The sequence below is a fragment of the Montipora foliosa genome, chromosome 4 (assembly GCF_036669935.1).
Source record: "Montipora foliosa isolate CH-2021 chromosome 4, ASM3666993v2, whole genome shotgun sequence".
NCBI classification, from domain to species: Eukaryota; Metazoa; Cnidaria; class Anthozoa; order Scleractinia; family Acroporidae; genus Montipora; species Montipora foliosa.
In genome coordinates, this window is record NC_090872.1 from 7572675 (window position 1) to 7593611 (window position 20937).

The window sequence follows — 20937 nt, forward strand, 5'->3', positions numbered from 1 at the left end:
AAACAAAGCACTTAATGTCCAGTCCCTCGGGAAACTAGTTCGAGTATTTTTTTTTCCCTTGCAGTCCTGATAGTTTTGCCCTCGACTTCGTTTCAGGAAACATCAGGACTCTCGGAAAACCTAAAACTAACTGCTTCCCTCAGAGACCATACCTTAAGTGTATAATATAGAACCACTGCTTGCAGTTTTTTTTTCACAACCAATATTTCACCTCACACCTTCAGAAACATTAAATATCATTGCTAAACCATCACTATCAATTGCCATTAAGTTCGCAGTTTTTCGTTCAACTCAAAGTGGTTGATAAGACCGCATACCCATAACGGTTAGTAGATGATTGTGTAATCCCAGAGACTTGCCACTGAATTACAGAGAGGGGCCTTTGTTTTTTTTACTAACTTGCCTCAATACAGTATTTATATGTTTATGCTAAAATTATATGCAAGATGAGTCCACAACTTTAAAAAAGAACGTATTGCAAACATGTCCACAAGTGACCGGGTTTTGAATTAACCATTATTCCACGAAAATGGGCCATAAATTTAAATATATGCTACATATCTTTGTATGACTACAATAAAAAAATGGAGCCTTACAGAAATACAGGGCCACACTAGAGACCTGTGGAATGTACATGTAATGCCTTGTATGGCTCGGAAGTGGATGGCAAACGAGCCTGCTCATCAACAGTCTCTACATGAGGCCCTGATTCTGTACAGTAGTTAACTGGCCAAAATAATATTGGGTTTTTTGTTTTTTCCCAGGAAAATACTAAGGGCAAACAGTTAAAAATCTGTGACAGCAAAACTATAATTATTAAGAGCACCTATAGTGAGAGGGATGTCATCAGCTATATGTACTAGATGAAAATAATAACAATTGTCTTTCAACATGAAATGCTGTTGACTGGAATAACATTTTTCACATACATGTAAAACAATTAAGATTTGGTTCTGAATGTACTCTTCAAAACAGAAAAACTAGTTAAGAATTAGACATAGCCAAACTTTGTGACAATTAGTTTTACCCTCTTGAAACCTTACTACTTACAAATGTACACATTAAAATGCTATTTTTTCATTTTAGGCTGTTTGTTTGATTTGAACCAAGTTAATATAATTTCCCAATTTAATTTTAAACCTTTTTATTGTGGTCTGTCGCAGTGCAGAAAATACATGTATTGTAATTTGAATTGTAAATATACACTCAGATATGTTTCAAGAGCAAGCAATTAAGGAGGAAAAACAAGCCAATATGAAAATATTAAAATTAACTAACCAACAACTGTTAGCATGAATTCATCTCCTCCAAAAAAGGCATGTATTTTCTTCCAACACCCTTGCCAAAAATCGCCAGAAGCTCCCCAAAAACGTTCCACATGCCTGTCAGGGGTTTACAAAGATATGTAGCACCAACTTCCTTATTTGTCCTACATGACAGGGCTGCTACAGCCAAGTGAATGATTCTGGATGTTCAGGCATACAGTATCCTGAACACTAAACAAAAATTCTCCCCAATTCTCAATAGTCACTCCTGGAACAAGATACAATTAAAATGGAATGCCTGGCAAAACAAAACTTAAATCTTTATCCATTGCACCATCAAAATATCACATTTTCATATAATCCAAATTCTAAAATAAACCAATGAGCAACTGTGTCTAGAAATAAGTCAATCAATGAGAAAATGTTGTGCTTGCATCTGACAACATTTTACAAAATTTAAAGTTCTCACAGTCATGAAATCAATGTAAATGATAAGTTTTAAAAGGTGCCAACACCGGGCATTTTGTGTACATGTAGGATACTCCTTATTTATTCTCTCACCATGTAATGGTGTTTCTTGCTGCAGCAAAGCATATTAATGCAGTTCCAACAACAAATACAATTTTCTTCAAGGCAGCTATTACATCCTGTTTGTTATTCTGCAGAGATTGAAAAAATTTACTGCATATTAAAAAGTCAATAACAGGAATACATCCCAACAAAACTAAGTTAGCATTAAGATGACTAAAGATGCTCTGTTTCCTAACACAGACAAAATTATAGACAATGTACATTTGATCCTCAAAGTCATTACACGAAACTGATTCCAACAGAGTACCTTTACATTGGTAAACCATCAATAATTACTAATATTTTTTCTGAGACTAGATAAAGTAAAGTAATCACAAATTATAATAGAGAGGTTACGCATGACGTTTACAGCCAACGGCAAACAGGAAATGGCAGGCTCCTGCTTATCATAAAAGCGTCAAAATTCTTTCATTTTAACTTGTCTTGTTCCTTTGAGAAATCGCTTGATATCTGGAGCTAACAGGACAGAACTGGGCTAATATCAAGCAGGGTTCTTACATTTATGGCAAAACCCTAATTTCACTCCAATGTTTGCCGTTTGGCTTAATGTCATGCTTAACGTCTCTAATAACTCTGTACCCGAGGTGTATTCTTGTCTCGTGGCTTGGCCCATTCTGGTTCAGGTAATACTGGATAATCAGGCTTGGAAATCGCCTCTGTCATCCTGAAAACAAAAACAGAAATATTGGTGATTTGGGTAGTCTTGGAAACAAAATTTACACCTTACCAATTTTTTATAATAAATTTAAATATGCAAAACCTTACAGTGTATCTTTATTTCACAGGCATTCAACAATGCAAATGAAAGATGAATATTTACATGGAAGACTGTATTTTTGATAAATAATTTCAGAGAGATATTTGCACAGGTATGATTGTCTTTTAAAAGAAACGTTGTTTTGGTTTCGTACGTATATTATTATTATCATTATTATTATTATTATAAAAATTATTATTATTATCATTATTTATTATTATCATTTCAAGGTAGTTTTGTCAGCCTTCAAACCTGTTTTTGGCTAAGGGCAGGGCTGAGAGCATTAAGGCCTTTTAGCTAGGGGCATCAAACACCCATAATTTAGAAAAAACAGAAATTTAAGCTTCTAGATTCTTCCCGTAATTTTGAAGGACAAAGACATAAAGTTAGCAATGAGCATTGTTATTCAACGATTTAGGTCCAGCTTAGCCCGTGAACGCTGACGTTTTTTCCGGTCGTCCTTTCTCTCGAGAAACAACGGCCAGAAACTACGTCTGCGTTTGCAGGCTAGGCCCACCTTTGTTAAAAAAAGAAATAATGATGACTCGAGTACATATTTCATGTATTTACGTAAATTTGGTGACCGCTTCCGTAGCCTCCAGAGTTATGAAAATTACTTCCACAGATGAATGACAACGGGATGACGCAAGAGACCACCGCCCAACAGACGCCTCCAAATTATTGCGGTAACGAAAACATTGAATAATTTCGAAAGCACCAAATTTTCGTTGCCAACGATTCAATTTTCGTCTATGAATTTTCAACGTGAGTATTTCATCGTTTAATAAATAAGGTTGATATTGCATTGCCAGACCACTGTCGAGCGCCGGACCATTTCTTACGACTTCGTTTACAAGCCAACGCACTTCGTATATTGAGAAGATCAACAAAACACGAACAAAATCCGATCGGCAAAAAACTCGGAAGATCAACAAAGGAATAAGAACCTGTAAATAATCCCGCAGAATAACACATTTCGCTTAAGATATTAAGCTCAATTACGAAAACATACTCCGTTCTCTTTGTGAATGAGCGGGAAACTTTGTCACACAAATGGCGGCCTAAAACAGGTGTTATAAACTGCTGTTTCGTCATTCCTTATTTCATGCAAACAACGAGAGTTGTCGTTATAAATGAAACTCACTTTTTCTTGTGGTCTTGAGGCTTAAACCTTCGAAAAACGCAGCTGTTCCTTGTCTGTTGGTGAGCGGTATCTTTGAATCTTTGAACGTCTTTCCTCTGTGGCGCCCTCTACTAACTATGGTCGCGCGCGGCGGAGTTTTGTTGGTTGCGTTTCAGTCATGTGACTTAATTGGTTCAAAGTCCAATGATTACGGACTGGGCAACAAGGCTACCTGTGTTTGCTCGCGGAACTTTAGCTCAGACATGTACCGAAAACCAGCAACCAAATAAATCATTAAAGGTGTTTGATCAAGCAGCAATAGCTGTTTTCGTTATGGAAGCAATGATAATCGAGGACAGTTACGTAATATGAATAAAAGACGATGATCCATCGAAATCCCAAGCGGCGCATTCTATAATGAGTGAAAAAAACGTGACATAACGCGTGTTCCTGGACCTCGACAATAAGTTGGGGGATGCTGAGTCCTTGTAGAAAGCCCTGGGACTCACACAAGTTTACAAGGTTGCAAGTTTCGCTTTTTTCCTTATTTAATACTTTGTAAAACTTATTTCCAATATTTTTTGGGAAATAAGTGTAAAAAGAATTGCCCAGTCATTGTAATCGACACGAAGATACGTATCTGTAGGCTAATTCCATTTCCTATCTGTAGGCTAAATGTAAGTGTTAATCGTATAATAAAGGTATATACTCTATAAAATATAAAGTGAAGGTTTTTCAATGCAAATTTCAATGCAAATTGACAATAATGAGATGGATGAGATGATGAGATTGCATTTTTAAAAGCATGCGCATTATTGCTAGTCTCCAGACTTCTCTCATCTATCGTTGGATGCAGAAGTTCGTTGAAATCCATTCGCACATGGTGTTAACTTCATTGTAGAACTTGACTTCTTTTCCACCTTTTAATCCTAACTGTAACCTTAAGTTTACCTTTTATAATTTCTCCCCGCTTGATAAAATGGGTGACACCGAGAAAGATATTCAAGGTGTCACAGAGTTGTTGGCAAAAACGAAAGTTGATCAAGTCAACGTTGTTAGCTTTAAAGGAAAAGCTTAAAATTGAACTCCATCGATGACGGTGAGCTTGTTTTGCTTAATTGCGTGGAGAATGACTACATGCAAACAAATTTTGGCTTACAATAAACTGAACCGGTGTCTGCCTCCCTAAATATACAGAGCATTTCTTTTTCAGCTGTTGAGGTTGTTAATGCAATTATGGCAAGCAAAGACGTACAGGCATTATGCCTTGAAGGTAACACAATTGGTGTTGGAGCTGCTGAAGCGATTGGAGAAGCACTATCGACGAGGCAAGAATTTGAGGTAAAAGCCAATGATAGAAGCTGCACTACATACGTTGTTCTGGACCATTGAGATGCTGAGAAATGAGTCCCAAATGACCCATGATGAGCTGTTGGGAAATAGTGGTGACATTGCTCTGCTGTGTTATTACCGAGAAGTTCTCTTTTTGCCTGGAAGTGAGAATGGTTGCTCTTCACAAATATTCAGTTGGTGTATTGTTAGTGGTAATGATCTCAGGTTTAATTTGCACGATTTTCTTCAAAACATACAGTATGAGGCATTTGTTTGTGTAATTCTTGTCAATTTTCAAGTTTCTTTGTTTTTTTTTGTGAGAGCCAGTAATATTGGTGAAGTTTAAGTGGCCCTCCTAGAATACGATGGTCTTGTTTAATAAAGTGAAGTGATGATTCAGAACTACTTGCTTCTCTTTACAACAACAACATCATCATCATCAACAACAACAACTTTTTTGATATCGAAACACAACTATTGTAGAGGGAATTATTATCGTAACTGTCAATGTTTCCTTGGTGGATGAGAGTTAGAGGAACAGTTGATTGACATTTGTTTGCTGTATTTCTGGACACACAACTTGTTGCTGTTGAGGAGAAAAGTTATTAAGAGGACATCCTTCTTGCAACACTTGTCAAATCACCTTGCATCTTATTAGTTCCATTTCTGGACATATCAAGATGTACAGTAATTTCCTCTCTTGTATTATCTTAAACTGGATTTGTTGTCTGTTCATTTTAGAGAGCATTGTGGAGTGACATATTTACTGGAAGGTTGCGATCAGAAATCCCACTGGCGTTGGTATGTACGGTGAATCAAATCTTTGTTTATAAAAAATATTGCTTAATTTCCTGGTCAGCAAAACTGTACTAATCAATTAGCTAAGACAAAAACAGGTTGAGTTGTACATTAGATAACCCACTGGGGCTCATATAGTTTTATGTAACATGAAGGGATTGAGAGTGAGAGTATTGTCCCTCCCCTCCTCTCCCCCCCTCCTCTCCCTCCCTCCTCTCTCCCCCCCCCCCCCCCCATGGACAGGATGTTAGTCATTTGCAAGTACCGTATTTACCCGTGTATAAGTCGACCTTTTATGGCCTCAAAAGAAGCTCCAAAAATCGCCCTCGACTTACACATGGGTCAAAGATTTCGAGCCAAGTTCCAGCTAAATAATTTATTCAAAATAAACATCATAATGTGGTCGTTGGGCATAACGAACGCAGTGGACGAAATACTTCAAAATGAATGACGAAAGACTTCAAAATGAATGTAATTAAGCATTTCCAGTTGAAATGAAAAAGGATTTGTTTTATTTTAAATTTTGAAGATACTCAAAAGCACAAATATGAAATAGACACTGGAAATTTTCGTTTTCCAAAGGCGGAAAGCTCTAAAAAACATTCTTGTTTCTTCAAATAAAACGCGATCCTTCAACGGCTTAGTAACCTGGCACAATTCCTCGTGTTTGCGTGCAAGCATGATCGTCACTCGTGTTGCCTGAAAATGCTGGTTGGTAATGATTGTTTTGTATTCTTTATACAAACCTGGATGATTTAAATGCTTTTGCAAACTTTGTATTGTTTGGTTTATGAGTTTTGTTTCGTTTGTCATGTGAGAAATTATAAGTCAAGCACCAATTAAACCTTGCACATTTCGCATCGTTTTTGAAGTTATTTTCAAAGATTGACTCCTGCTTCTGTGATGTTGTGCTTATCCTCTAAAGCCCTTTATCCTTGAACAACGAAACAGGTTAGTTTGAGGTTTACATGTTCGATTTTCTGAGAACTTTTTCGAAATTCAAGGACAAAATGCCCGGACATACAACAACCGCTGAACCACAAAACTATTAAGCGCTTGAGGCCCTTAATTTTTTGTGAATCCACAGTTCCAGAAATCGAAGAATGCAAGATTAATATCCCATGAACTTTTAGCAAAGAAATTAAGAAATTGCTTTTTTTGCCATCAAAAATGGGGGGTCGACTTATACATGGGATCGACTTATACACGGGTAAATACGGTATGTCTTTGGTGCCCAATATATACAGCTGGGTGGAGAGGCAGTGTGGGACAAAGTTTCTTGTCTTAAGGAAACAGCACTCAATGGCAGAGCTTGTTCCTGAACCAGCAACTCTAGGGGTGGGAGTTGGGAGCTTAAATTACTACACCACCATTTCCCCCATGCCCCTATATACAAGCATACACTCAATTAACCACTACCCCATAGGAGCTTTTCAGGGTCAATAAAACAACAGAACAACATATTTTAGAATCCCAACTGGCTGGAGGTAAACCAGTTGGCTTTCTTTACAAGTGCAACTGAGAAGTTGAACCAGGGACTACCAAGATCAAATTCAACGAGTGGTCAGAACTGGTCTTGAACCAGGATGCATGCCCTTGATCTCAAGGCAAGCGGTCTAACCCCTGAGCCACATGGAAAAAGCCTTCCTCCCAATCTAATCAACCAAGAAATCTTCACTAAAATATTGAGAGTGTATTGCATAACTATATGTCATTGAGAATTTAAATCCAATGTACCAGATAATCTTTGTCAGGGTATAGACAAAAAGCATGTAAAACAACTTGTCCAGTGGACCATAATATTATTTTGTGTTTTCAGCGGCTCCAACTGAAAATAATCATAATCATTATAATAATTATTTTTAGTGGGATCTAATATTGCTTTCTCAGCATGAATTCAACATGAGGTCGTCAAGTACTGTACAGCAGCAAGAATCAATGCACCCAGTAATCCATGGTTTTAATACATTGTTTTGCCAGTGTTGAAATAGTTTCTATAACTCCAAATAATAACTTATGAACCCTACTCTTTTGGCGAGACATTCTTGACTTCTGAGGTAAATTTCACTTTCCCAAGAGCAGAATTTATTTGATTCAGGATTTTGACTTGGAAAAGGTATTGAATTTTATGACCTTACTACATATCCATAAGTTTTGAAGAATCTGGGGCCTCTTCCTCAAAAGTTCCAAAAACTTTTCGGGCCTGAAAAGCCATTTGTGAAACTCCCTTGGAACCGCTTGTTTTAGAAAGACAATTTTTAAACTCGTTTGTAAGGAAACAAAAAGGAAAAGGACTGTGAAGTTTGACGACTTAAATCCTCTCTGTTCTTAAGATTCAAAAGGAAATGTGACATGCGAAAAGTCCTGTAACGTTTCGGGACTTTTGAGAAACAGGCCCCTGGTCCCCTTTGATAATCGTTTTCTCATCCCTTAATATGCTCCAAATAGCCTGGTTTATTTTCTAAACAAACAACCTGCTTTGTGTTTTGAATTGCAATTTTCAAGTTTCAAGCACTATTGGTTACAGTTTTTTGTAATTGCATTATGTCATTTCTTTAAATCCTGTTATAAAGGGACATTTGAGTGATGGTATAATAGCAGCTAATGCAAAGTTGACAGAGCTGGATCTTAGTGACAATGCCTTTGGACCTGACGGAGTCAAGGCCTGTGTAAAATTACTCACAAGCCAAGCGTGTTACTCATTAACGACACTTAAACTGAATAACAATGGCCTTGGTGTTGGTGGGGGAAAGGTAAGTCAGAGTAAACTGTAAACTAAGATTGTTTCTGGGATCAAAGAGAAAAATAAATCATGTGATAAAACTATATTCATTTGGATTGTGTGACTAAACAAGGAAAGTGATTGTCGCTTGACTCATTCAAGAGTTACAATGTACTTTAATTATTATCGATCTCAAACGTCCGTGGACAATTAAGGGCTTTTTTTCAGCCCACTTCACGGACTGTTGATTTCAGTCTGCGGTTGAGAAATTCTGATCACATGATAACACATTTTGTGGCTCTGCGGTTTTGAAGATACCGACCATGTGGTGCTAGTCCTTTGTTCTTCCCCGGGCCGAAAAAAGAAAAAAAAACCTGAAGAAAATTTTCCACCTTCTTCTCATTTCCTCAGAAAAGGCTTTTCCTGGGTTACCCGTAATAGCTTAGGCTGGTTTTACTCGCCGTCAACATCGTTTCGCGTTTTTCATCTTTGGGGAGAGCAACAGGAAATTACGGAAGCCCTTAAGTACTTAAGGGCTTCTGTTGAAAATAAAGTCACAAGATCAGTTTTTTCGAAAATGCAGAGCTGCAAAATATGTTATCACGTGACCAGAATTTTTTAACTGCAGACTGAAATTAACAGTTCATGAAGTGGGCTGAAAGAAAGCCCTTGTCCACGGACGTCTAAGATCGATAGTAAATTGCCTGGCAAACCCTGCATCCCATTCATTCATGAGGTCTCAGTTTGAGTTACTTGTCAACACTGATTTGATCACAGGAAGTAAAAGACAAAAGGATGGGATGGAGTGGGTTAGGAAACACTTGGAAGCAACTGTTACAAAAGTTCTCAGGACTGCTGAAAAAGAACTGTTACAAAACTGCTCAAGGACTCAAAGATGCAGCTTAAATGTAGTTGCAGTGCTCATTGTGGGCTTGTTAGGTTGACCCCTGGCTTGAACCTTCTAAGCTTGTGTGGGCCCAAAAGGGAGGGTTGTTGGTTGTACTGACTTGTAAACAATAATATCTATTGTTCACACAAGACTACAAGACTCTCTGATCACTTTTATTGGTCGTCTTGGTGAAAACAAGGCATTTGTACCTTTAGTTAATTCAATTCAGTGTCGTGATAGCCTTTAACATTGACTGAGGGTTTGGCCAGTAAAAGTGATTAAAAGGCACTGAGTCTTGAGAAAATATTCCTGTACTTTCCCCTAAATGTAGCATATAAACTGTAGATTGAACTTTATGACCTTTTAATTTAAATGTCTAGTTCTCTAGCGCTTTGGCACTAATTGGGAAAACTGTAAACTGAAATCAAGAAATGCAAATCAAATCAAGAGTATCCAGAGAAAAGCCTCGTGGAGCAAATTTAATTAGAGAACCAAAAATGCATATGATTCCAAATCTGAGAATTGAATCCGGGCAATATTTTTACCGTATGCCATTCTTGCACCATTCCTGCTTGTCCAAAATCACAGTTGGTTTGTTTTAAACATTACCTTTCTTTAAATGATCCTTCTATACATGTTGTTTTTTTTTCTTATGTGAATCAATGGCAAAGCTTTCCTTTGCAAACTTTGCCGAAATCTGCTTAAGACGAACTGCCATGTATATGTGAGAATCCATGTAACATTGAAAATATCTTATGTTTCATAGATTCTATCAAAAGCTCTCATCGATTGCCACAAAACAAGCTCAGAAGCTGGCACTCCCCTACAGCTAAAGGTATTCATATCGGGCAGAAATAGATTGGAAAACCCTGGAGCCAAATCTTTAGCAGAAGCATTCCAGGTATGGTAAATGATCACTTCAAAGAAATAAGCTAATGACAATTATTTGTACCTCAAGGAGGAAATGATTTTCTTAAGGCTGGCAGAAATTATCATTGTTACAATAATATATTAGTTTGACTTGTCTGCCACAAGCCCAACGCTATCGGGACAAAAATCATTCGTGGGTTTGAAACCCTATGCCTGGCTGAGTAATGAGGTCAATTTTAAAATGGGAAATTTAGTTATCAAATGAGTTGTTAAAAGTGAATAGGCCCTTTGCATGGCTACATGTACGTTACGTGTCCTTTTCAATCAAAAAAAGTGATTGTGGTACAAAATAGTAAGAATGTCAATTTTGATGCCACTGGCGTTTAAGTGCATGATTTTAGAGTAGTTTGAAAGTTTGAAAAATGTAAAAGAATTCTGAGCTCCCATCCAGCAGCTGTTTTCCATATAAATCTCAGTTAATTTTAAACCATTAAAATCACTTTAAAATCTCTCACCTAAGTGTCAGTGGCCTCAAAATTAATACATGTATTCTTACTTATTTCATTGTGCTCTTTCCATTTCTGGCATCTATTTTGTAGCACAACCATTTTTTAATGATTGACAAGGTCACATGACATGGTCATGCAGTGGGCTAATGATAATAATAATTATTGCTATATACTGAAACAGTGGATAGCATTCATTGTGCGCGCTCATTAGCTAGTCGTACTCGGGATATCCTTTGCTATTAATCCCTAAGCAATTTGCGCCTGAAAATATTGTAATCTTTGCAGGAATAAATGAGTTTAAAGCATGTTTTAGTGCTATATTATCTCAGTGTTTTAGTACATACTTAAACAGCTATTCACCTCAATGTCGTTGGCTAGTATCCACCAAGTGCTAGCCACCACCACTTCAGTGAATAGTTGTTGATTATTATTGACCCTCTTGGGAGAGATACAAGGGCTGATAATTTAGAGGGTTACTCTTTCATCAGAACAATATTATTTTGATGCAACTAGATTCTTTTGTTTTAATCACCCAGAGATACAATACCGCAGTTTCTTTACGAAATAACTAACCTTATCATTAACTTGATTCCCAAAATGTATTTTTGCAGTGCAAGTACCAAAGAAAATTTATCTGCTATGTAAGGGGGACATAGGATTGGTTTAACATAGTTATGATTCTTTCTCTGATATTGCCACTGGGCCCAGTCTAAAATAAGATTGAAACGTTAGCTGGTAAAGTAGTCTTAATAACTGGCAGGGATTCAGATGTGGGTGACATCAGGCAAATTGACTAGGTCTGTTCATCACTGAACTACAACTTTGCACAGCTGGTTTTGTCCTATCTACAGTACTTTTTCTTAAAACAAAATACAGTAATATGCAGCTGTCCTCTTGCATGACCCTTAATATTGTTAATGATCTCCTGTACAAAACCTTGATAAACCCCTCTTGGGAAGAGGGATCATAATTTAGTGACAAAGACCTATTTATTTGGGTGGTATTAGGTTGAGTTTTCTCTGTACATATATTTTAGTGTGAAGATATTGTACTGCAGTTTGTCTTGTTCAACCCCTTTTTTAAGTGAATTTATATTTAAATGAACAGACCATTGGCACCTTAGAAGAGGTTCAAATGCCACAAAATGGAATCCATCATGAAGGGATTGCAGCACTGGCAGCTTCATTCAAGTCCAATCCTAATCTTAAGGTTTGACATTGTCGTAAATTGTGATTAATTACATGTACATCACAATATGCGTGATTTGTATCTCAGAAGTCCGACATTAAAAAGGCATGAGATATCTGTTTTATCCGTTTTATCCGTTGTTATTTCATAGTTACAAGAGTTGTAACTTTGGTGCTGCGACCAGGATGTTGTTATTGTTGTTATTGTTCACTTGGCTCGGAGCTCTTGTTTCGACATACATCCATGGCAAATGACTAAAGGGTCACTTGGGTTACTCTGCTGGTGTATGTACTTAGAAATCGAGTACTTTTCAGTAGCAGTGCAATTCCAATTTTCTTATCATTGTCAACACCGCTACCACCAAATTAATTTCCAGAGTATTTCATCTCTCCACTCCTCTGTGGTGGGGACTCTGGGTGGGGGAAATGAAAGACCCTAGGAATGAAGTTGCCTCACAGGGTTTTCGAAAGTTTTGTAAAGTAGCGGACATATTTGTGAAAGCACCGAGAGTGAAATTTTTTGGCGCCACAAGGTGCCTTGCAAGCGCCCAAGGTGCAAGCTACCTAGGGGAGTCTGGGGGCATGTCCCCCCCCCCCTCCCCCTCAGGAAAATGTTTAGATAGAGCACTTAGAAATGCTGTTTCCAGTGTTTCTGGAACCCAAAAATCAGTTTCCCAGGCAAGGCTAGAGTTCACTGAAATTATAATAACAAAAAATTGAACACACCCCTCAAATATTGCCATCAAAGTACCGGACATGAAACAGGAAACGACCGGACAAGACGTGCGGCCTACGGCGTCAAACGAAAACCCTGCCTCACTACTACTATTACTCAGCTACTTGTAGATGGATCAGTGCTTATTTAATTTAGTGAGTTTTGTTGGTGCAACCCACTTCATATTTATAGGTATTTTAAGCAATGATAACAGAAATAGCACCAGGAAGGGCATCCATGGGTGTCGTGAGCAAGACCATGGGCACTGTTCGATGTTAAATGATTAAATTCAGTGTTTGTTGAGAAAGTCCGGAAAATTCTTTCATTCTCTATTTATTACTGATTTTGCAAACCCAATTATTGAAGGATAGTTTGCTCACATTGCACAAGGGGTACCTGGCAATATAATATTGTGGAAAAGTTATAAGGTAGATGGCTGGCTCGGTTGAGCACCGGGCTGCCATGCGGGAGGTTGTGAGTTCAACTCTGGCCAGACAAACTCTCTGGGTATTTAAAATAACTGAGGAGAAAGGGCTGCCTTTGTAATGATATCTTCAAATGGTTAAACTCCCTGGTCTCACAACCCTTCAATTTTCATAACCTTCTGGGACATGAAAGAACACAGACACTATTCACAAAGAGTTGGGCATGGAGTAATAATAATAATAATAATAATAATAATAATAATAATAATAATAATAATAATAATAATAATAGGCGAATAGCATAGAATAATAATAATAGGCGAAGAGCGGACGTGTATTTTCGTCCTCTGAAAGCCTGCTAAGTTTAGAGGGTCAAATCCATTCCATAAAGTATTTTTAACTACTTGGTTACTTGCTCATGCAAGTTGGCGACTCAAAACACTTATTCACACCGATTTTAACGTTGTTAATATCAGACATTTTAAGTTTTTAACTTCACTCAATTTGAATCGAAAATGGCGACTGAAGGAGGAGGGAATGAGGAATTTACTCGGGTCAAGAGTGAGAACTAAAGGAGTCCTGCTAAAGATGCAGAAATCGGTCTTGTCAAGCTCTCTTAATGTTGCCCGCACTTTTAAAGTAATCACATAAACTTTACGAGCAATATAACACGAATTTCATTTCAGCAAAGGATATTATTGTAAAAAAAATGTATTATTATTATTTTTTTTTTTTTATTATTATTCTTTTTTTTTTTTAATTTTAGCAATCACTTATTTTATATTTTCACATAGTTTAATAGATTTAAGTGGATAATACTTTTAGAAAGATATTTGTAAATAGGACTTGAACATGGTGTTTTTAAGGAGCTCCTGGGTTACGATTAACGCCCCAGGTAGCTTTAAGGTATTGACATTCAAAAGTTTCAAACTGTCGTAATAATAATAACACTATTATTTGCTAACTGGTGTTAGCAAGTGACCACTATTTGGATTTTTTATTTTCCAGGTTCTGAATTTAAATGATAACACGTTTACAGCAAAAGGGGCTAGGGCAATGGCAGAGGTATGATGAAATTAATTTTGTCCTTATGAAATCACCACTTTTGTTTTAATTTCTTATTCAGAATCCCACCTTGCTCTTAGTTGCTACTATACATTCAATCTATATACTGGTAATAATAATTATTTTGTTTTACAGGTGTTGCCAAGCTTGATGAATCTTGAAATTATCAATTTTGGGGACTGCTTGGTAAAAACGGAGGGAGCCAAGGAATTGGCCAAGAGTCTGCGAAGTGCGGTCAAGAATTTGAAACAACTGAACCTGTCTTTTGACGAGATCAACAAAGAAGGTGCCCTGGCTGTAGTTGAGGCCTTGGAGAGTAAAGATTGTTTGGAGAAATTAGAATTAAATGGTTAGTAGTGTAGCAAGCCTTCTATGAGTTTAGCAGTCACCTTCAGTTGTTGGCACTCGAATTCTCAAGCGCATAGTGATCTGGGCCTCCGGATTTTAGTCTTTCTTGTGCACAAACCACCCAGCTATGTTGTTGCCATGCCCACTTGAAGCGTAGTTCTCAGAAACTTGGAGAAGCATATCAACCATTGGCATTTTGTCTGACCTATTTATGCCCGAAAAACGTGGGATGTTGTCTGATCTGGGTGAGAGACAATAAAATTACTGGAGGCCATTATTCTGAGGGACCCCTTCCTCTGCTGTTGAGCTTCTTTTAAAATTGTTTTCTTTGATAACTTGCAAATAACTACTAGGAATCCAGAGTGCCTCAAGTGATTAGGTCAGTCCTCTCCAAAATCCCTTAGTGAATAACTTTCCACAGCTAAAGATTGACTACAACTGCACTACAATCTTAATAACAATGTCACTTCCACAGGAGTGATCTTCCAGTGAGTCATGAGGTAAAAACACCACTATAATTATTGTTATAAGACTATTTAAAATCAATACAATGCTATTTATCATTGCAAGATGAAAGTACTAAACTTTTTGTAAGATTGTATGAACATTTAAAATCTTTAAAAGCAACTACGCTTTATAGAAAGTTTGTATAATAGGTTCTGAGATTATAAATAAAAGCTTTTTCCTACTGCATGCTTGAAATAATAGTTCGTGTTTAATTTTTACTAGTCTGTACAAAAGAAAATTTTGAACATATTGGTTAAAGGGGCTAGGTCACGCAATTTTAGGCAATTTCAGCACTGATCTAATGGTCATAGAATTAACTAAAATATCAAAATAACTGTTCAAAACTATAGAAGAACTCTAACAAAACACATGGAAGCCAAGAAGGGACATGGATGGACAAAACTGGAGAGGATTGAAATGGATTGAATTTGGGTAAATTTGAAAAACGTCGGCCCACCTTTTTTCAAATTTATATCAGTCTATATCAAAATGTTAAGGGGTAGTTTCTAAAGAAACTATGGTGCTGCGTCGGTGGGGAAGTAGTATACAAAAATTTGGTTTTATCAACGGAGTTGATAATGTAAATTGGCCACCGTACAGAGATTCTAAAAGCTGACGTTTCGAGCGTTAGCCCTTCGTCAGAGCGAATCGAGGGATTATGGGTTACGTGTAGTTTTTATAGTAGAGTAGGAGCTACGCTATTGGTGGTAACATGGCAACGTGAAAAATAGGAATATATTAGGTAAATGAAAAGCGTTCGTTAATACCGTGAGGATTAAGGGTGCCGATTGATTGTGTATCAAAATGTCGTTTACAAAGCTGGAAAATCATTCTCGGTTGTTATGTGGCCGTGATTTTGCAAATTAAAGACTCTTGCTCTGCCAATTTGACGTTTAGAGCTCATAATTAACAAAATTAAACAAAATTACCTAAAATAGCGTGACCTAGCCCCTTTAATATTATCCCTAACAACTGATGCAAATTTTTAGTTTAGTAGATGACATGGGGTTGCAAGTTTCTCATAATTCTACTTGTGCTCCTTCAGGAAATGCCATTGGGGAGGATGGTATTGACGAAGTGAAAGGCTGGCTTGAATCAAATGGTTGTCTGAATACATTGGGTTCAATGAGTGATGATGAAGGAGAAGGTGATGATGATGATGATGATGATGAGAAAGAAGAAGAAGAAGAAGAAGAAGAAGAAGAAGAAGAAGAAGAAGAAGAAGAAGAAGAAGAAGATGAGCTTGGTGGCAGTGACAGTGATGAAGGAGAAGCTGCCAAGGAATTGGACTTTAACGTAAAAGGTGTCAGTCTTAAGCCACAGTCGCCATTACTTGGAACGGATGAAGAAGTTGAGAATGAACTTTTAAAGGTAGGTTCTTCTTGTGGAATGATGCAGCCGAATTCTTTGCAGGGTGAGCTGGTTAGGACGGGCTGAAGTTCGCTGTGCTTGTCCAAGTAAAGCATAAGTTCCAGAGAGTTGTAGGGTCACATATTGAGTTAGTTATTTTTGAGTTGCAAGTTCTTCATAACTTGGAAAGCATATCCTTGCAATCAAGTGTGCTTCATATTAATTTTGTGAAGTGCACTTTGTTGACCATGCAGTATGTACATGTAGTTAACAACAGTTTACCAAAGTGGAGGTGGCTAGTGGTGGACATTGCAAGGTAAATATCCACCATTAGTATAAATACACAGGTGATTATACAAAATCGCACGCTCTCATTGGCTCGCTATCTCAGATTATCAGCCGATAATCACCTCGACGGACAAAATGGCTGCCAGTAGTCGTTTTGCCACTGTAAATGAAGATGATTTCGCGTTGAAATCTTTTTTTTTTCTCTTTTTTGAAATAATCACCTGTGTATTTATACTAAAACAATTATTCGCCTCAGGCTCAGTGATTATAGGTGGATATTCAGCTCGACTTCGTCTCAGTGAATATTCACCGATAATCACTTCGCCTTCGGCGAATAATTATTAATTAGCCACCGACACTGAATTGAATAGTTGTTTTAGTCTATACTAAAACAATGAGATAATATAGTGCAAAAAAGATGATTTTAACTCATTTATCCTGCAACAATATTACAATATTTTAAAGTGCAAATCCCGCATGAGGTGCATGGAGGTGAATAGCGAAGGATATTTTGAGTTTAAGTAAGCAATAAGAGTTTGTTTTCAACGCTATCCACTGTTTTAGTATATACTAAAACTATTAATTTTTTATTCATGCATTAGCTCATGAATTGACAAAGCACAAAGAAAGTTAAATTTTGCTTTTGAAAATTTAAGAATCCTTATCCTAGTAATTTTTTGCTGTTAAAAAATCAGGTGACCCAGTAAAAATCTATAAAATGCCTTCTGAGGATGTGATGCCATATTTCCATTATCTACAAACCAAAATGCATTTTGCAATACTTTTTAGAGACATTGCTTTTTAAATATTATTCACAGGTCAAAACGTTTTTGTAAGACGTTTGTGAGGGTTTCACTAATTGGTATTTTTCATTGCATCTCACAGAGGCATAAGCTGACAGCAGAAGATTCCAATAGAGACACTACTACTTCTTGATACAAACACATGCTGATCCACTGATTTCAGGAGTTTGCGAGCATTCTAATTCACCATGAAGAATTTTTACTTATATTTATTGATTTTAATGTTTTAAATTTACTATGGTCTCAGTGCAGAACATTTCACTGTGGCATCACGTCGCAGAAGGCATTGACATGTAAAAAGATAATTTAAAAGACAATATTTTTAGTATTGATTTAATAGTTAGAATGAATATCTACGGCGTTTGCTTAAGTGGTTTTTCAATTGAGTATCAGCAAACTGAAGCGAGTACACAAAAGACGTAGAAACTCTTGAAAGCCAAATACGTAACCAGCTGCTTATGCGCTTATATAATATAATATAAAATATTACTTTTGTTCTTCCCACGGATTGGCTGAGAATGTGGTCTCCTATGCAACCATTATTTGGGGCATCACGCAGAGATAATGGTTGCATGGTTAGGCCTGATAATACACAACAAATAATACATATTTATTTTTTATATATTTTTTTCTATTGAGGAGGGAACACTTTCCCAGATCTGTAATCTTCATCTCTCAGAAAAGAAGAATTGAACAGTTTTGTTTTGTTATTCATTCACGCTATTTTAGAGGACTAAAAGGCGCCGTTAATTTTGCTCTCTGGTGTTTTGAAAGTTTGTGACGTGACCTGAGTCATTCGTCAAATATTTTTAATATCGGTCATTTAATGCCGTTGTTTTTCGGCTAGCTTGAAAGGTGAGAATAAAATATGGGCCAATCAAAACGGGAGGCATATTTGGAATGAATAGCAATGCAAGATATTCTGACCAATCGTACAACTGTATTTCATTAATGCAAATACCCACATCAGATCCGAGGCGAATTTGACAGTTATTTTATAATTCAGTCAACAATTTTAGAGCATTAAAAAAACGCTTGTTTTTGTTCGCAGGTATTTTCTTTTGGACAAATGACATTTTTGGCTAGCAGTAATAGTGTGAAAATCGGAGAGGTTTTTTTTGAATGAATTATAATACAAGGTAGTGGCCAAAAAAGCTTTCTTAGTGTAAACAACTCTGGGGATTGTTAACATAGGGAGAATCTTTTATTTTCCTAGGTGTAAAGGTGTAAAGAAAAATAACTTTTATTACGAGCTGAGAATTTCATTTTTAAAGCGCTCCAGTTTAACTTTTTTTTTTCTAGCCGCTGTAAGATATGTTCATAAAAGGAGTGTGTGTTCCTCTGTATTTTATCCCATAAAGTTTTAACATATTTAATTGTATAGATTTATGGCCGCAGAAGCTCTTTAACGCTACTGGAAGAGTTTTTTTGGCAGAGTGATGATTTTATTCTCGAAAGGAATTTCATTTTTTTTTGGAGGGGGCGGGGGGGGGGGGGGAGGTTTTAATTTTATCATAGACTCGTAGCTGTTCTAAAATAATGCAAATTGCGTCGCAAATGCGTAGTTAAAATTTTATATACATCGACAGTCTAATTGGAAGGAGGAAGATCCTGGCACAAGAAAGACCCAAGGTTTATTTAAAGTACCTTCATTGTAAAAAGCATGTCACGATAGGAAAACGTCGATAGCTCAATAGCTTCGTTTTACCAAATATGAACCATGCTCCAGACGAAAATTCCAGCATACAAACCACGGATCTTCCTTCAATCCAAGAGATTTTTAGGCAAATTTATTTTAGCTGTCGGTCCCTTAAATGTGTTCATAATGAAGAAACGTTTCATTTTTGTCCAAAGCAAAATTAAAATGTTAGCTCTTTTAGTAAAGTAGTGGTAGATAGATTGTTTAAATTTGAGGATTCCCTTATTAAAGAGTGTACGATCAATTGCACCCATGTGAGGAATAATCCTGGGTTGACTGTGACTAAGCCCCCAAGGTTGCCATGGTATTTAGCCCTGGGTCTGGTTGTTCAAAAGCTAATTAACGCTAATCCCAGATTAAAAATTAATCAATTTTTCTACTCCCAAATGCTTTTCAACGCTGATATTCGGCAAAACTTTACATTAGAAAAAGTCCATCTTGAAAAACAAAAATAAGCAAAAGAAACTTTCAGTTGAACAACCAGTTTCCAGGTTCCAGTCCTCCGCTGAGCACCATCTGCATCGTGAATTAATAGCCAACGGTTCTTTAAACTGGCATTTTACGTTTAACTTTGCCGTATATGGCAAATTAGTTATATATATCTACAACAAAAGGATTAAACGGAGAATTGGTCATTATATTGGTGGCTAGGACTACAACAGTCTCTACAAAATGGAACTTTTGCCGGTTTAATTTCTGATAGCTTATGTGTTGATTTTTAAATAAATCTTTGTAGCTGGAACTTTAGCATAAGACACCATTTGAAAGAAACTGTTCTCTAGAGGAACATGACGTGGTCTGACGTGAGAAAACAAAATGTACGACTTAAAAAGGTATATTGTTACTTTCCATTCACAGGATCGCAAGCCTCCATTTTTAAATATTACCGCGTATAGGTTAAAGTTCTCAGCTGAGGTTTCCGACTTGGTGTCTCCTCTATCATATAAAGCCAATGAGCCTCACTGGAAGTGAGTAAAACACTTGTTTGGCAACCGGTTCATCGAAATTCCACATCAGAGAAATTTCGAGCGTGGATTAGGGTTATTCTCTAGTTTTTTCGAAATTGCCTGGGAACGAGTTATGTAAGGCTGTGCCCTTCTTCTTATGGCATTGCAGTCATTTATTTTAGAGCGGTTTTCAATTTAGTTTCGAAAGTAATTAGCGAATTGCTTTGGTTTTGCATTACTTCACTCAGTGAAGTTCTCGCGCCACTTTTTCAACCAATCAGAAGTGAAACCAAAACCAATCGTGGTTCGCGTGTGCACATTTTCCCGCGCTTTGTGTCGGCTACGTGTAATTTCTTTGAGTTTTGATTGGTTTACTGGATTATCTCCGTCCTTTTTGGTGGGCCAAAGTTATTAGTTTGGTTTTGGTTTTACGACACTCGATTGAAACTCGCTCTATTTGTAATGATGATGATGATATTATTATTATTATTATTATTATTATTATTATTATTATTATTATTATTATTACTGCAGTCGTTTAATGACGACATATATTTTTTCCAATTAGGTGGCAAACACAGAGATTGTGAGGGACTTTCTAAGGGCTCCAACATTGGACAAGTTGAAGAAAATTCCAACAAAACAAAGGTCGTTTCTGATTGCGGAATATTTAAGGGTAGGCACATTAAAAGTTTGGGAGAAAATCGTCGTACACAGCCTCAAATACTGGATCTCCGCATGCTGGTT

The 20937-nt window shown here is 36.9% G+C and overlaps 2 protein-coding genes across 2 annotated transcripts in view; one reads left to right on the plus strand and one right to left on the minus strand.

Moving 5' to 3' along the window:
* The window catches only part of LOC137999697 (fatty acid hydroxylase domain-containing protein 2-like), a 26525-nt gene extending 22628 nt beyond the window's left edge, over positions 1 to 3897 (minus strand). Inside the window, exons 1-4 of the mRNA XM_068845553.1 lie at positions 3758 to 3897; positions 2436 to 2520; positions 1827 to 1924; positions 1279 to 1382 (exon numbers count right to left, since the gene is read on the minus strand). Of these exons, the coding sequence (XP_068701654.1) occupies positions 1279 to 1382; positions 1827 to 1924; positions 2436 to 2519 (286 nt within the window). The 5' untranslated portion in view covers position 2520; positions 3758 to 3897. The remainder of the gene's footprint in view (positions 1 to 1278; positions 1383 to 1826; positions 1925 to 2435; positions 2521 to 3757) is intronic.
* The window catches only part of LOC137999696 (ran GTPase-activating protein 1-like), a 44031-nt gene that overhangs the window by 12988 nt on the left and 10106 nt on the right, over positions 1 to 20937 (plus strand). The window contains exons 6-10 of the mRNA XM_068845552.1: positions 11964 to 12065; positions 14192 to 14248; positions 14384 to 14597; positions 16149 to 16474; positions 20759 to 20866. Coding sequence (XP_068701653.1) covers positions 11964 to 12065; positions 14192 to 14248; positions 14384 to 14597; positions 16149 to 16474; positions 20759 to 20866 — 807 coding nt within the window. The remainder of the gene's footprint in view (positions 1 to 11963; positions 12066 to 14191; positions 14249 to 14383; positions 14598 to 16148; positions 16475 to 20758; positions 20867 to 20937) is intronic.